The sequence below is a fragment of the Tigriopus californicus genome, chromosome 9 (assembly GCF_007210705.1).
Source record: "Tigriopus californicus strain San Diego chromosome 9, Tcal_SD_v2.1, whole genome shotgun sequence".
NCBI classification, from domain to species: domain Eukaryota; kingdom Metazoa; phylum Arthropoda; class Copepoda; order Harpacticoida; family Harpacticidae; genus Tigriopus; species Tigriopus californicus.
Window position 1 is genome coordinate 8,044,057 of NC_081448.1, and position 15,781 is coordinate 8,059,837.

Genomic DNA, 15,781 nt, shown 5'->3' on the forward strand with positions numbered 1-15,781 from the left:
CAACCAGTTTGATTGCTTAGAAAATGCGGATTGCAACCCAGCAGAATCGTGCTTAAACAACAAATGCGTAGATGCTTGCAAACTCGACGGAATTTGTGGGGCCAACAGCCAATGTCATATGGATAATCACACTCCCACTTGCGGTTGCCTCCCAGATCACACTGGGGATCCTCGAATTGGATGCAACGCAATGCAATCCTGCTCATCAAATCAAGAGTGCCTCTCTCAAATGATTTGCACCTTCGGTGTTTGTTCAGGTTTGTCGACATGAATGTGCACATGCATAAACTGTTAAGTGAAGAGCCCTATGATATTGTCATAACACTCCCATTGTACGAATTTTAGGAAAATGCTCGTCCTTGCGTGATTGCTTGCCAGACCAAGCGTGTGTTAACGGAGAATGTTTGACAAAGTGTTCCACCCAATCCGGGTGCTTTGGTCAAACTCTATGTCGAGGAGGTATCTGTGTGGCCGAAGATGGTTGTGCCAACGAAAATGATTGCGATTCCTCGGAAACATGCCAAGAAAATTCAATTGGAGTTAAAGAGTGTCGTAGTATATGCCTCATTCCCAACATTTGTGGCAAGAACGCTCTTTGCAGGGCAACATCTCATAACAGAGTTTGTGAATGTCCCCCAGGTAATTGTATGTTCAATAATACTAATGGTATATAGGCAGGCAGCTGTAGATTCATTTGCTTGACTAGGATTTCTACGTCCTATTGAAATGATAAGTACTATGGTAAAGGTCGTCGATGTTGCCCATTACAACAACAAAATTTCGCATAAGGATTTGCGATCATAGCCCCGTTAGGGGTCGTGTTACTGTTTTTGTTGCCTATTGTTCGACTACTCATGAAGTCGAGTGGTCAGTATTTTGCTGTTGTGGTCAATTGGATCAATTCAAACACTACTGTGTCTTCACAACACATAATAAGTGATCTTTAAGCGCCTGTTTCAAATGTTACTTAGCCGATCTCAAATATTGAATTTTATTGAAGGTTCTTTTAGAACCAATGGTGGGTGATGACTGCGTAGACCAAAGACCAATGAAACAAACCACATAAATTGCTTTGTCATCGTTTGACAAGATGAATACTAATTATTTGCATCGTTTTTTAGGATTTCATGGAGATCCTTACAACGAAAAACTGGGCTGTCTTGCAAAAGATTGCGATCGGAACTCGGAATGTCCGGGTGACGACAAATGCGAAAACTACAAATGTGTCAAGCCCGTCGAAAAATCGTGTCTAGTGGATCTAAATTGTAAGGAGGAACAATTTTGTGCACGTTCAGAGTGTCGAGACCCTTGCGAGCAACCCGGTGCCTGTGGTGTCAACGCTCTCTGTAGTGCTCGAAACCACCAGCAAATGTGCTCATGCCCTCCAGGGTTCACCGGCAATCCCATGGTTGAATGCGTTCGAATTCCGTCAACTTGCGCCACGGATTCAAATTGTCCAATTAACATGAAGTGCCATTTGAGCATCTGTATGGCTAATTGTGCCACCCACCACGATTGTGCAATCAATGAGCGATGTGACCAGGGCACTTGTCTATGTAAGTAGTCCTCATCATCTACGTACTGCTATTGGCAACAAGGTAAGAGATGATGTGTTGATGCGCAATCTCTGTTTGATTTTAGTAACTTGTGGAGTAGACAACGATTGCTTTTTGGGTCACGCATGCTTGGATCGAATGTGTAAAGTAGGCTGTAGTACAAACAAGGATTGCCCACAGTCTCAAAACTGCATCAAGAATCATTGCCAAGACCCTTGTGATTTGGATCATTGTGGCCCTAACTCCCAATGTCAAGTGCTAAACCAAGAGGCTCATTGCGTTTGTAGCCCAGGTTTTATTCCAAACCCGTCCCCAGAAGTCGCTTGCACCAAGGTGCCATCGTTTTGCTCCGGCAACAAACAATGTCCAGAAAACTATCTTTGTGTGGAGTCGTTTTGCAAAGCAGTGTGCCAAGTCGATCAGGACTGCGACGTCAATGAGCTTTGCCATGGAAAGGTGTGCAAAGAAGTGTGCACTCATGATTCTCAGTGCCAGAGAACAGAAATCTGCCAAGGGATGGCTTGCATATCTGGCTGTCGCTCAAACTCAGATTGTCCTGACACGCAGGGCTGCCATGACGGCAAATGCATAGGTATGCAAATACTGTAGCACAGTGGTAAAAATACCCTTTAAAGTTTTGATGGAAATTCCCAAGCACATCTTGGCATTTTTCTCCCTCAGAAAATCATGGGGAACAATTTTGATTTTATTGGTTTATGAAATTCTAGCCCACATAAAAAAATTACATACCTAAAAACATTATAAAAACTAAAATTTTCAAAAACCTACTCAATGTAAGTTGGGAGCACATTTAGTTACCTCTTGAATATGAATTATGATATCATCTGTTTCACCGCTTCTTAGTAACATGGAATTTAGTGGCCCAAATTTCATCGTTTTTAGCCCCAAAATGCCCCGGTTATATGTTAATTCAATTTACGAAAGAATTAATATCGATTTTCAATATCACAAATACAAAAGAATATTTTTCCTCTTCTTACATAGTCTCACAATAGCTAAAAATGCCATATAATGTCACTTAAAACACACTAAAAGTGTAATCTTTGAAAATGTGTTTTACAATCATCATGTGTACCTACACTTAGTTATGCATGCACTTGAATTCTGAAGACGGTACATACAACAGACAATGTTATAGATTTTGTCGTTTCTTGAAGACTTTGTTGAAACTGATTGAAAATAGCTTCTTTAAGGCTTCATTGAGATTTGTGAAATTTTCAGTGACCACTCAACTAAATGTACCTTGGACGCTTTTAAAAATGAATTTTCAAAAATCTGCTTTTTGAGGGTTTTAGATATGGTTGTGCAAGGTTTTAACTTAATTTGAACTTATGCAAGAAATGGAAAAATAATCTTTCATTTTTGCGATAGTGAAAATCGATATTATATCTTTGGGAAATTGAATTAATATATAACCGGGGCATTTTGGGGCTAAAAACGATGAAATTTGGACCACTAAATTCGATGTAATTAAGTAGCGATGAAATAGATGATGTGGGAAATTACATTCAAGAGCTAACTAAGTGTGCTTCTAATTTACATTGACTAGGTTTTTGAAAATTTTAGTTTTTATAATGTTTTTAGGTATGTAAGTTTTTTATGTGGACTAGAATTCCATAAAATTAAAGTTGTTCCCTATGACTTCTTCAGGTAGAAAAATGCCAATTTTTGTTTGGGAATTTCTCTGGAAACTTGATAGGGCTTTTTGAACACCGTGGTAGATCTTCATTCAAAGAGAGGGCTTCCTTCCTATTTTAACGCATCTCTATGTCTACAGACCTCTGTCAGATCAGCTTTTGTGGAGTAAACGCCAATTGCCGCACCAAAGGTCATACAGCTTTGTGCTCATGTCCAGATGGTATGGATGGCAATCCCATTGAGCGATGCCAACCCAAGCGCGTGCAGTGCTCCTCGACGACACCCGATTGCCCCATTTCGTCCCAGTGTCAACAAGGATTATGTGTGCCAAGTTGTCAATCGCCAAAAGATTGCTTGCAAAACGAAATTTGTCATAACAAAACCTGTGTTCAAATATGTAGTGCTAATTCCCAATGCGAAGCAGGCTTAATTTGCGCCAACCGCAAATGTGTGCCGGGATGTTCCGAAAATGGCAACTGCAGCAGAAATGAGGCCTGCATTCAAGGGAAATGCCAAGGTAAGTGCTTGCACCCTCGCTCTCTACGGGTGCGAGGGCTTATATGGCAAAGATTTTTGTACATTATAACTCTTATTTGGCTAAATAGAATTAAATGTCAAACCTACCATAAAAATAATGGCGCTTAACTGGTTTATACGTAAACAAATAAATTTGATTGGATTCGTAATGTCGAAAGAGTAGGATGCCATTGCAAGAGAACTTGAGGTGAGTGATTGGTTAGCCCGACGTATTGTGAAAGAAGACATCAGATACCGATCGTAGGTGCTGCGCAGAGGCCAGTTTTTGTCACTGGAGATGAAAGAAAGAAGATTTCTTAAAGCAAGTTGCCTTCTGAATCGGCTCAAACATCCGAGAGTCTCAAATCAACTGATCTTCTTCAGGGATGAGAAAAATTTTAATCAAGACCAAAAAATTAACAGAAGCAACAACAGATGGCTCTGTGAAGACCCAGAGGAGGTTCCCATTGTGATGTCCACCAAATTCCCTGCTCACGTCATGGTCTTGGGCGTAGTGAGCAATGAGGGTGACGTCATACCTCCTTACTTCTTTGAAAAGGGCTGCACAACGCCAATTAAGTCCAGAATTGGTTGGAGGAGAACGTGCCAGAATTCTACGAGAAGGACTTCTGGCCTCCTGGGAGTCCAGATTGCAATCCTCTCGACTATTATGTGTGGGGCATGGTTGTAAAAGATGTCAATAAGAAACCACACAACACAATTGAGTCAGTCATGGTCAAGGTCAAGGAGGTGATGACCTCCATGGACAGGAACGAGATCCAGAGGGCCTGCTCAAGATTCAGGGCAAAGCTGGAAGCTGTTGTTGAGGTCAAAGGCGATTTTTTTAATGAAATTAAAGAAAAACGTCTAGTTTTGTTGCCAAAGAAGAAATTATACAAAAAACATTATTATTTTTGATTTTATCGCATTTTTTTGATTTGCTCATTTTTTGCCAAATAAGCCCTCCCACCGTACTTTCTGATTTGTACCAATTCAGGGTACCATGCATGTTGCTAAGCACGAAACTGCTTGGAATTCAATCAACGAATATTTAGTTACACCCCATTTTCTAAATGCTCATTGAATGGCCTTATATTGATGAAGAAAATAAGGTTCCAAAAATAGGGGGCACGAATCTAGCACTACCTTGCATATCACAAGTACATTGTTACACTGTCGTATTTCAGATCTTTGCACCACTCAACGCAGGGACGTTTGTGGGAAATGTTCCAATTGTGAAATGGACAATCATCAAATCCGTTGTTCTTGCTCCCAAGGCACAGAAGGTGATCCATACAATCAGTGCCGTCCAACGTATTCAAAATGTCTTGCCTCCCAACCAAACTCTTGTCCACCTGAAACATCATGCAAGAGTGGATACTGCGGCAGAAATTGCAAATCATCGAGGGATTGTAGTTGTGGCGAGATATGTCAAGAAAATGTGTGTTCTCAGCAATGCGTACACTCCAATGAATGTCAAACGGGTACAGCCTGTTTTGGGGGCATTTGCCAAGGAGGATGTTCCACTGATAGCGATTGTCCCAGGGATGAATTTTGCAAAGATCAAAAATGTAGCAGCATATGCCACGAGAAATCTTGCGGACCAAATGAATCGTGTCAGGTGAATGCACGCAAACCTTTGTGCTTGTGCAACAAAGGCTTTCAGCGCTTATCTTCCGGAGGATGTACCAAGACTGAATGCACGAATCATCAAGATTGCTCGAATGACAAATCTTGTCAAGACGGCAAATGCGTCAACGTGTGTCATTCGTCAGATTCTTGTGGCAAGAATGCAGAGTGTCGTATGCACAGCCACAAGATAAATTGTGCTTGCCCACCCGGATTCTTTGGAAATGCTCTCGAGGAGTGCTTTCAAGATCAAGACGATTGTTCTACGGGTCACGAATGTGGTGAAAATGCTCACTGTATTGATCAACTCGGAGGCCATGACTGTCAGTGTTACCAAGGATGTCAAGGGGACGCGTTCTTAGGCTGTCAATGTCCGGAAACGAAGGTTACATGCTCTTCAATGACATGTGGAACGAACGCTCTCTGTCAAGTGGATGAGAATAGTGACCCAAATTGTTCGTGTCCAGATGAGTTGCCTTTCGGAGATCCTAACATTCGATGCGAAGCTAATGGTACGTCAATTGGGGGTTATGACAGTAAGGAGAGCGAAAAACTCGAACCACACCACGGCTGTCACGAGATTGTACTATTTCATGACGCCTTTTGTCTGCTCTTGCAAGCACATAATATGGTGTTGATTTTTCACATGACAATCATACTGAACAAAAAAAATCATGGTCGAGTGGAATCTTCCCATAGTTTGAAGTGGTATTCATTTCTGTAATAATGTCCTTTTAATGGTAGCATTTATCCTATGACTGAAAAGTTGATTCATCTAAATCAGCCCAAATCGCAGTTAGAGGAGCGTAGAGGGTAGCACGTATAAAAATGAAGATGAACTCTCGTTCAGGCTGGGGCTTTTGAGCACTGAAGATGTTCCGAAATCGCACTTTAAACGGACGAAGCTCACACAAACTTTTTGATGCTTTAGATTCAAATACTTTTTCTCATCTTTCAAAATCCATTGTTTTGGCACCAAACATCAATTGTATTCTGAATGTAGTAATTGAGCTTTATAGTATATGAGCTTTATACACACATTCTTTATTAGTACATCAGGGGTTTTCCGCTATGATTATCATTTCTTCTCAAATATTCCAGTAAGTGTCGTTGATTTTAGAGATCTTGCCATTGAAAGTTAATATCTTGGTTTTGATTACCTAACAATTGGATATCATTTAAGTTAAGTACCAAGTTAAAAATGGTCGTCGAAATGAAAGTTAACTTAAAGAAAAAGGGGATGTATTGGTAGCCGGTTCATTATCAGGAACACCCTTTCTAAATCTGTCTTTGGTTTTTCAAAGTGGAACTTGTCGTCATTATCTGCTTGAACAAGAGATTTTCAGAGCAAAAAGCCAGCAACAGTTTGCCCTGTGTTTATTTGAAAAAAGGATCGATTTGGGGAATATGAGATTGAATCCTTTAAACCAACTATGGGTAGATAGATCGAGCACAAAATCCCACCACTCTATTGATGTGCCATGAGTGAAACTGTAAAATGAATTCATATTGATACGAATCAACGTCTGGCACACAGTTTCAACCACAAAAGCCTAGCCTACTCATAACGTCTCATTTGGGTTGTTCCAGATAAAACTTGCAAGGCTGATTACGATTGCTCTCTGGATAAGTTGTGCGTTAACGGGGCTTGTTTGAATCCTTGCAATCTTCGTGGCTCGTGTGGGGAAAACGCGATCTGCAACGTTTTTAATCACCGCCCTTTGTGCGAATGCCCGGAATGTTACAGTGGCGATCCCAATGAAATGTGCAGCCCCTCTCCGAATTGTCTCGCCCAGCCACACACGCCTGAGAATCCCTCTGGTCGAGAATGCGGTCGGGACGCTGAATGTTCACTCAATCAACAATGTATTCGTGGGGCTTGTGAAGATCCATGTGGATCATACAAATGTGAAGACCATGAGAGATGCATCACCAGAAACCACAAACCCACTTGCGTGTGTAAAGAAAAACTTTCCATCAACTCATTTGGAGAACTTGTTTGTCCGAAGCAGCTTAACCAATGCCAGCGAGAAGAAGAGTGCCCTAACACGTTAACTTGTGAGCAAGGATCTTGTCGCAACCCTTGCCGAGGTGTATCATGCCCTAATGGCAAGTCTTGCCAAGTGTTAAACCATCAACCACTTTGCATCTGCACCAAGGGGTGCGATGTAAGTGTATCAGTTTGCTTAAACAACGGCGGCTGCCCTGCTAATTTGGCATGCCGGAAATATCAATGCGTTAATCCTTGTTCGGATCATCCTTGCGCACACGATACTCCATGCGTTGTTGAAGATCATGTTCCCGTCTGCAAATTCTGTCCTCCCGGATTCGTGATTGATGCAAACTACGGTTGCCTAGCCAAAGGTTTGTAGGACTAATATGTCTGTTTTTTGTTATCTTAGTTAGCTGTTGAAATTGATTAGTTTGTTGCTTTTATAGAAAGCTTTTGCCAATCAAACCAAGAGTGTCCATCCAAGCAGGCATGTGAGAATGGGCAATGTCTAAATCCTTGTCAAACAAAAAATCCACCCTGTCTCATCGATGAAAAGTGCACAGTTTTCGACCATCAACCTCAATGTGTTCCCATAGAAAGTAAGCCTCTCTCTGTCGAGTAATATCTTCTTCCCAATATAATGTCTCTTTCCAATCGCTAATCTTTCCAATTTTAGTCCAAGGTTTAGAGTGCGAAAATCAGGGAACTTGTTATCCAGGTGAGACATATTTTTCAACTTTAACCGTTGGGGCACCTAATAACATCAAAATAATTGTTTCCGAATGGTCATGGGTCAAATGTTAAATATTGCTCATGTTCTGAAGTTAATAATTGGTTATTGCGTCATTCAACTAATACTAACCCATAAAAGTTGGTTCAAGGTATTGACAAAATTTAAGGTAAGAATTCTAATTTCCAACGCGTTCATCTCTAATTTGGTGCTTCGACATTTTCAGACCCATGTTCAATTTCACCGTGCGGTCAGGATGCGATTTGTAATAACGTCCAAGGCAATGCAGTCTGTCAATGCCCACAAGGCACCAGAGGCAATCCCTTAGAAGAGTGTGGTGAGTTAGCGTCTTGATCTATCTACGATGAGGATACATATCATTGTCCGAAGATTGTCCAAAGTTAACCGAAGAAAATGCAAACCATTCACATCCCATGTACATAAGGCAATGTCCTACTCGAGCTCATCGCTTCTATGTACATAGATCTTGTTGTAAGCCTCCATGTCCACTTCTCTCACTAGCAAACAAAGCTGGATGGAAAATGCTTTCTCACTACTTTGTAGATAGTCAGAGCGTCTATGAAACTTCAACTTTGTCTTATCATAACCAGTATTTGTTGCTATAAAGTGAGGAGGTTTATTGTGACATTTCGTATGAGTCCCTACTGAAAAAGTCTTGTATACCTTTAGTTCCAGACGAAGTCTGTGGACCCACTACATGTGGTCCCAACATGAATTGTCAATTCATCAATGAAAGACCCCTTTGCACGTGCAAAAAAGGATTTGTTCCAAAATATCCCGAGACATTAGGATGCGTCGAACCAGCGGACGACCCTTGTATCCCTAACCCCTGTGGAGAAGAGGCCAATTGCTTAGTTGTCCTCAACGAAAGGAGATGCGTCTGCCCTCTAGGTTTCATTGGTGACGCTAATGTTCAATGCAAACCCAACCAAGACACGAAAATAGATGTCTGCAGACCTTCACCATGTGGTCCCAATACTTTTTGCAATGTCAATGAAAATCAGCAACCTTTGTGTACATGCTGGGAGGGTTACTTTGGTGATCCAGATCAAGGATGCCAGCCGGAATGTTATACTGACGAGGATTGCTCAAGTGACGGGAGTTGCAAAAACTTGAAATGTCAGGACCCATGCCCTGGCTTCTGTGGAATTGGAGCAGAATGTGCAGTGTCTAACCATAAGCCGACCTGCACTTGTAAGGAGTTCTTTAAGGGAGATCCCTACCGACAATGTGTACGTGATGATGCTCCCAAGCCTCCCATCAGACCACAACCTGAATGTCAGAGCAATCAAAAGTGTTATGATTCAGAGATATGTGATCAACAACGATGTGTGAATCCCTGCCCAGAGCGATGTGCTGTCGACGCAGAGTGCCAAGTGATAAATCACCAGGTCCAATGTACATGCAAACCAGGCTACAAAGGAGATCCTTACTATCGATGCTTTGGTGGGTAACAAAACATGTTTGTCGAAATATTGTCTAAAAATGTGCCTAATATGTGGCCGTTTACTTTTTAGAGTATGTAAAACCACAAATTGACGTACCGGATTGTCGCCCCAACCCTTGTGGACCGAACTCAATATGTGAAGTTAAATCTGACCGGGAGGTTTGCTCATGTCAAAAGGGTTTTCTTGGGGGGCCACCAAATTGCCGACCTGAGTGTGTACTTCAGCAGGATTGCCCATCAAATCTGCATTGCCTTCGCGGCAAATGCGTTGATCCTTGTGTCAATACTTGCGGCCAAGATGCTCAGTGTCAAGTTGTTCAACACAAACCAGTGTGCGTGTGTGCCGATGGCACCACTGGCAATCCATACAAAAGATGCCAACAAATCATAAAGCCTCCCATTCGCCAACCTTGTATACCTTCACCTTGTGGTCCCAATTCGGAGTGCACACTCCTTGGGGGACAAGAGAAGTGTCGTTGCCGGGCCGGATTTGTGGGGGACCCTCCCTTTTGTCGGCCCGAGTGTGTTTTAGATGATGAATGCAACTCGAACCATATTTGTCATCAAGACAAGTGTATTGACCCGTGCAGTAACGTGTGTGGAATCAACGCAATATGCCAGACAAAAAATCACAAGGTGATTTGTACTTGCCCGAAAGAAATGAGAGGAGATCCATTCGACATTTGCTTGCCCCAAGAAATCGAACCTCTTGAGGCAGATCCTTGTTCAGCTTGTGGGGTTAACGCCGACTGCAACGTTCGTCCCAACAATCACACAATTTGTTCCTGCCCCGAGGAATACATTGGCGACCCTTATGTGGAATGCCGACCTGAATGCATTACCAACGTGGATTGCCCAGCCGATCGCACATGCTTAAGAAATAAATGTGTGGATCCCTGCATTGGGACTTGCGGCAAAGAGGCCGAATGTACCGTCAACAATCATGCAGTTGTTTGCTTCTGTCCAAAAGATACGACTGGAAATCCATTCGAAGTTTGTTTTCCCTACACGCCGCCTACAGATCCAATAGGTAATGGCTCATTTGCGTATCGCTGGAATCATTTTACAATAACCTGAACTGGTTTGCAGAGTCTGACCCTTGCGAAGGAAACCCATGTGGCCCATACAGTCGGAAGAAGGTGTTGAGAACTGGGGGCTGTGCTTGCTCATGTGAACCGGGAACCATCGGAGAACCGCCTAATTGCCAACCAGAATGCTTAATAAATAGGTGAGTTCTACGTAGCTCTCGACTTTCCTTTTTAACATCCTGATATCCACAAGGCTGTATTTTCCATCCAAAGGAGTGCAGGAGTTTGGTGATTTGAGCGTAACTTTTTTGTCATTTTGTAAAAGAATCTTCATACGATTCTGGTTTTTTAACCGCTTATGAAACAAAGCACAACTGAATGCTCTTGAGGACTCAGTTCATAAACATGAGTCGAGCTTAAAATGACGTCACTGTACTGTGTGATATCTTTGACATGTATATGAAGCTCTAGCTCTTATAAACTTTCCAGGTCAAGCGAAACAAAGATGGACTGGCTTTGCGCTGCGCTTTAGAGTTGATTGTTTTGAATAAGATTCAAGTTTAGAAACATTGGTGATCCAAGCCTAGCGATATGCACAATTGTTCATAGCAATGTTCATAGTCATACCCATATTCTTCTATCTTTTCAGTCAATGTCCATTGGATAGGGCTTGCCAAGACCTCAGGTGCAAAGATCCGTGCTTAGGCAACATTTGTGGAACCAATGCATTGTGTACGAGTTCAGTTTTTTTGAATGATTAACGCCACAAGCTAAATTGGCTCCTCCATTTTCAGGCATTGTTAAAAACCACTTCTCGATGTGTCAATGTCCTTTTGGATTTGGAGGCGATCCTTTCGTGTCATGCCAAAAAAGTGAGGGTGTTCACAATGTCGCGTCTTATCGGCCCAACATCAGTACATTTTAAACTCTTTAATACTCTTTTAGCTCCACCACCTCAGACGGAACCTTCAGATCCATGCAACCCAAACCCATGTGGACCGAACTCTGTATGTGACGAAAAACAAGGGGTAGCTGTTTGCAGATGCCAAGAATCATTCTCTGGAAATCCCCCTCATTGCCGACCAGAATGCACAGATAACTCGTAAGGCCATTTCTAGGATTCTTGTTTATTCTAGAATAATGTTTTATTTCGTTTTATTTCAGTGACTGTCCCAATCATTTAATGTGTAATGAGGAAAGGTGTGTGGATCCTTGTTCAGGTGTCTGTGGACGAAATGCTGAGTGTAAGCTTTTTATTTGGACTTTCTCACCCTGCCTTGCCAACTTGAAGATTTTATTTTGTTGCTAGATGGGGAAAAATTCATAATAGTGCTAAGCTATTCAATCACAACAATTCACAATCAAAGATCAATTTTTAATTGTTTTGCGTTCATTTCAGGAGCCTTGTTATTGCTTATCTCATTCATAGACTTTTTGTTCTTAGCAGCACAGTTGTACCGCACCTGAGAACCCATTTTAGAGTCTCGGGCAAAGTTTCGAGAGTGGCATTAATTTGATCATAGATCAAAGACGCATAGACCTGGCCATTCTTGGTTGCATAGTATTTCAAATTTTGATTTTATCGTAGCCTTCTCTCCACTTCTTTCAATAGGTCAAGTCTTAAGGCATCAACCGATTTGCTCTTGTCCGAGTGACTTTATTGGGGATCCATATAATGAGGGGTGCGTGCCTAAACTTGAAGGCATCGAAGAGGAAACTTCACCTTGTGAACCGAATCCCTGTGGGTCTAATGCACAGTGTATGGAGCATGGCGTTTCTGCTACTTGTAAATGTCTTGAAGGCTACATAGGAGATCCATCTGTATCCTGCAGGTACGGCCACATTTCAAAGCTTTCAATAATGTATCAAGATATCATCAAATACTCTCTTCAAATTGCAGACCAGAATGTGTGTTGAATTCTGATTGCTCAAAAACGTTGGCATGTATTGACTATAAATGTCGTGACCCCTGCGAGCAGAACCAAGCTTGTGGAATTAATGCCATTTGCAACGTCATCAACCACAAAGCTCGCTGTTCGTGTCTGAACGATTACATAGGGAATCCTCAAGTAGAGTGTCATAAACCTCCGAGTACGTATTACACTTCAAGTCTGCCATGATCTAAAGGTTGAATGCAGCATGCCATACGAGTAGGAGAGGAAGTTCAGATGGACTACTTTTTCACAAATTCACCCCAATTTTATTAGGTGGCATTATCACTGAGGAAATCCAAGACCCTTGCGCCCAGCATCAGTGTGGCCCCAACAGTTTGAAACGAAAACGCAATGGATTCTGCATGTGTTCTTGCTTACCAGGATATGTGGGATCCCCTCCAGAATGCCAGTAAGAACAATATTTAATCCTGCTTTGTGCCTAGAATTGACAATTTAATCATACCGATCAAATATGGGGGCACGAATAAAGGCACGAATAATTTTCTTCATTTCCGACCCCTAAGGCTTTGTAAATTTGAGGGTTGCAATGAACAAGCATTTCCTTTAGGTACTATCAGTGCTAACAGGCTCAATTTTCTAATAGAAAAATCGACCCACCAATAAAGAAATATTTCTATGTCTATCACGGTCGGCTTCAAAAACACGATTGGTGCACAAAAAGGGCTAGATCTTCTACCTTTTTGTAAATGCTCTTTGAAAGATGCCTGCGTAAAAGCAAGTAGTTCCACATTCAGGGTAAAAATATGTACTTGGTACAGGATGGTCCTTTTGTAAATGTCCGGTTTTTTCCTAATGATTTCGGCCTTAAAATATACCCTAACACAATTTGATTTGACTTTGGCTTTTCCATATTTAACCTTGAACTGGTATCATCAACAAACAATTGGACGGATTGAAAGGTAACACTCAATATTTTGATCCACCTAGCACTTGATCTTTGGATTTTCATGAAATAAAATGAGTAAATGCCTACTTTTGCATCCTTGTTCCATTTCAGATTTAGCATTTCTAATATTTTTGTCGGTGGAAGAAACATTTATAACATGAGTTGGCGTAGCTTTACCAATCATCAAGTCCAATCCTCTTGTTAAATGTATCTTTGATTTGGTGAACCAAACCTTTTCACCTTTGTCTTTAAAATTCTTATCATGGTGGTGGAGCTTCTACCTACTTCTACCTAAACAAAAGAGACCCGGATGGGTAAAAGTCAAAATTCAGTACAACTCATTTGACACTACTTTTTGCTCTTTCTTTTTTGGAATATAATTTGGAGATTTCAATTTCTTTCTAGGGCAATTTGTGTTGTCAACTCGGATTGTCGACCGCACTTGGCTTGTATAAACAATGACTGTGTTGACCCTTGCTTGCAAAGTCCTTGTGGGAGCAATACCCATTGTTATGTTAAGCTCCATCAACCCAAATGTGAATGCTTTCCCGGATATGAGGGTAACGCAATCACTGGATGTAACAAGGGGCCCATAGGACTAATTACGGAAGAAGAAAAAGACCCTTGTGAAGTGTGCGGAAAAAATTCAATCTGCTTGTTACAGAACAATATCGCTGCATGCAAGTGCGAGGAAGGATACGTCGATAGGCCACCAAACTGCAGGTAAGTTTCAAACTCTGTTTAGGGATAGAAATGTATTAAAATGCATGATGGACCATTAGAATCTATGAGGACTTCCAACGGACTTCCCACCGCCGTGGGTCGGAGCAGTTCTGAGGCCTTTAAAAATCAAATTCAAGGAGTACTTTACATCGTTGCCATTAAAGGCAAATCACCCTTTTTCGAATTTACTTGCATTATGATTTGTTCAAAAGTTACATCGTCAAAAGCTTATTTGGCTCACAGACGAAGAAAGGCCAAGAGGTTGCACTACAAGTAAGACAGCCAGACCGGATTTTGGGCGGACGGGTGACAACTGAACGAACGGCTGATAGGGTATGGATGGTTTCTAGTTGTAGAGGCGCTGCCTTCAATCGTCTGGAGTAGCTCTGTTCCATGGTTACCGATTCAGCTGCAGTAGGAAACGACAACAAACTTGTTTTTACTCTTTTGTTTCATCTTCAATGTTTAGCTGATTCAGACTGAGCCAAAGGCTCGAATCTTATGTGGATAAAGAAAACTGAATGACTTTGGCCTCCAAATCTGAGTTGCCTAAACCTGCTTTTGGGCCTAAAGTTGTCCAAGTTCGTTTATTTGCCCAGATCTTTGGATCGTGTTATGCACTCATTCTGGGTAAAGTGCCCAACGGTTTCACAGACGACAAATTTTCATTTCCGTTTGATTCCGTTTCTCCACTTGTCGCTACATAATGCTTTTCAAGCTCTCACATAACTACTCTCATTTCATTTACAGAAGAGAATGTATTATTCATGAAGATTGTGCCAAACATTTGGCTTGCATTGGATATAGATGCATCTCTCCTTGCAAAGATCAGTGTGGTCAAAATGCTGATTGCAGTGTTAACAATCACAATCCAATTTGTCGGTGTTATCCAGGATACATTGGAGATCCGCTTGTCAATTGTATGTGTCACAGGGAACGTCCTATCACTAAATACTTAAGTGAAACATAAAACTGCCTTTTGTCTCTAGGTAATTTGCCAAAGGTGCCCGAACCAATCGACCCTTGTTACCCTGATCCTTGTGGTATAAACACGGAGCATCGTCAAGCAGGATCCAACTGTATTTGTACATGCTTACCAGGATTTTACGGAGATCCCTACACTTCATGTAATTTTGAGTGCATCAAGCATTCAGATTGTCCAATCAACAAAGCATGCGTTTCAAACAACAGATGCTCAGACCCTTGCATTGGAAACTGTGGTGTTCGTGCTCTGTGCAATGTGATCAACCATAGTGCAATATGCTCTTGCCCAGAGGGACTCCAAGGAGATCCATTTTTCAGATGTGATCCAGGTAGGTCGAACACGTTTTCTTTAAAACTACAACAAACCAAATCACAAAAATTCATGGCTATATCAAAACTCGACAAGGTCATATCAACCCAATACCACCGACCGGGGCGACTACCATGGACAGATATTCAGGGATTTTATAATCTACGAACATTTGTTCTTTCACAAAAAACAGACGGATTACTGCGTGAGAAGCTTAAAGAACGATATTAAGAACACACATCAACAGGATAAAACAGTATATTCATTGCATAATGTTAAGGCAAAGTAGTGCATTATTAACAGTGGTTGTCGTATGGCACTCATTGAAAAGCCAATCTTGGTTC

At 41.6% G+C, this 15,781-nt stretch overlaps 1 protein-coding gene across 1 annotated transcript in view; it reads left to right on the forward strand.

The window, feature by feature from the left end:
* Nucleotides 1–15,781, forward strand: part of LOC131886698 (uncharacterized) — a 56,912-nt gene that overhangs the window by 11,448 nt on the left and 29,683 nt on the right. Inside the window, 23 exon segments of the mRNA XM_059235098.1 lie at nucleotides 8–257; nucleotides 346–639; nucleotides 1,122–1,556; nucleotides 1,642–2,148; nucleotides 3,355–3,732; nucleotides 4,919–5,872; nucleotides 6,951–7,724; nucleotides 7,800–7,952; nucleotides 8,030–8,071; nucleotides 8,310–8,420; nucleotides 8,774–9,550; nucleotides 9,622–10,581; nucleotides 10,641–10,779; nucleotides 11,229–11,311; nucleotides 11,374–11,451; nucleotides 11,525–11,681; nucleotides 11,744–11,823; nucleotides 12,192–12,411; nucleotides 12,480–12,670; nucleotides 12,787–12,922; nucleotides 13,826–14,143; nucleotides 14,894–15,063; nucleotides 15,133–15,456. Of these exon segments, the coding sequence (XP_059091081.1) occupies nucleotides 8–257; nucleotides 346–639; nucleotides 1,122–1,556; nucleotides 1,642–2,148; nucleotides 3,355–3,732; nucleotides 4,919–5,872; nucleotides 6,951–7,724; nucleotides 7,800–7,952; nucleotides 8,030–8,071; nucleotides 8,310–8,420; nucleotides 8,774–9,550; nucleotides 9,622–10,581; nucleotides 10,641–10,779; nucleotides 11,229–11,311; nucleotides 11,374–11,451; nucleotides 11,525–11,681; nucleotides 11,744–11,823; nucleotides 12,192–12,411; nucleotides 12,480–12,670; nucleotides 12,787–12,922; nucleotides 13,826–14,143; nucleotides 14,894–15,063; nucleotides 15,133–15,456 (7,531 nt within the window).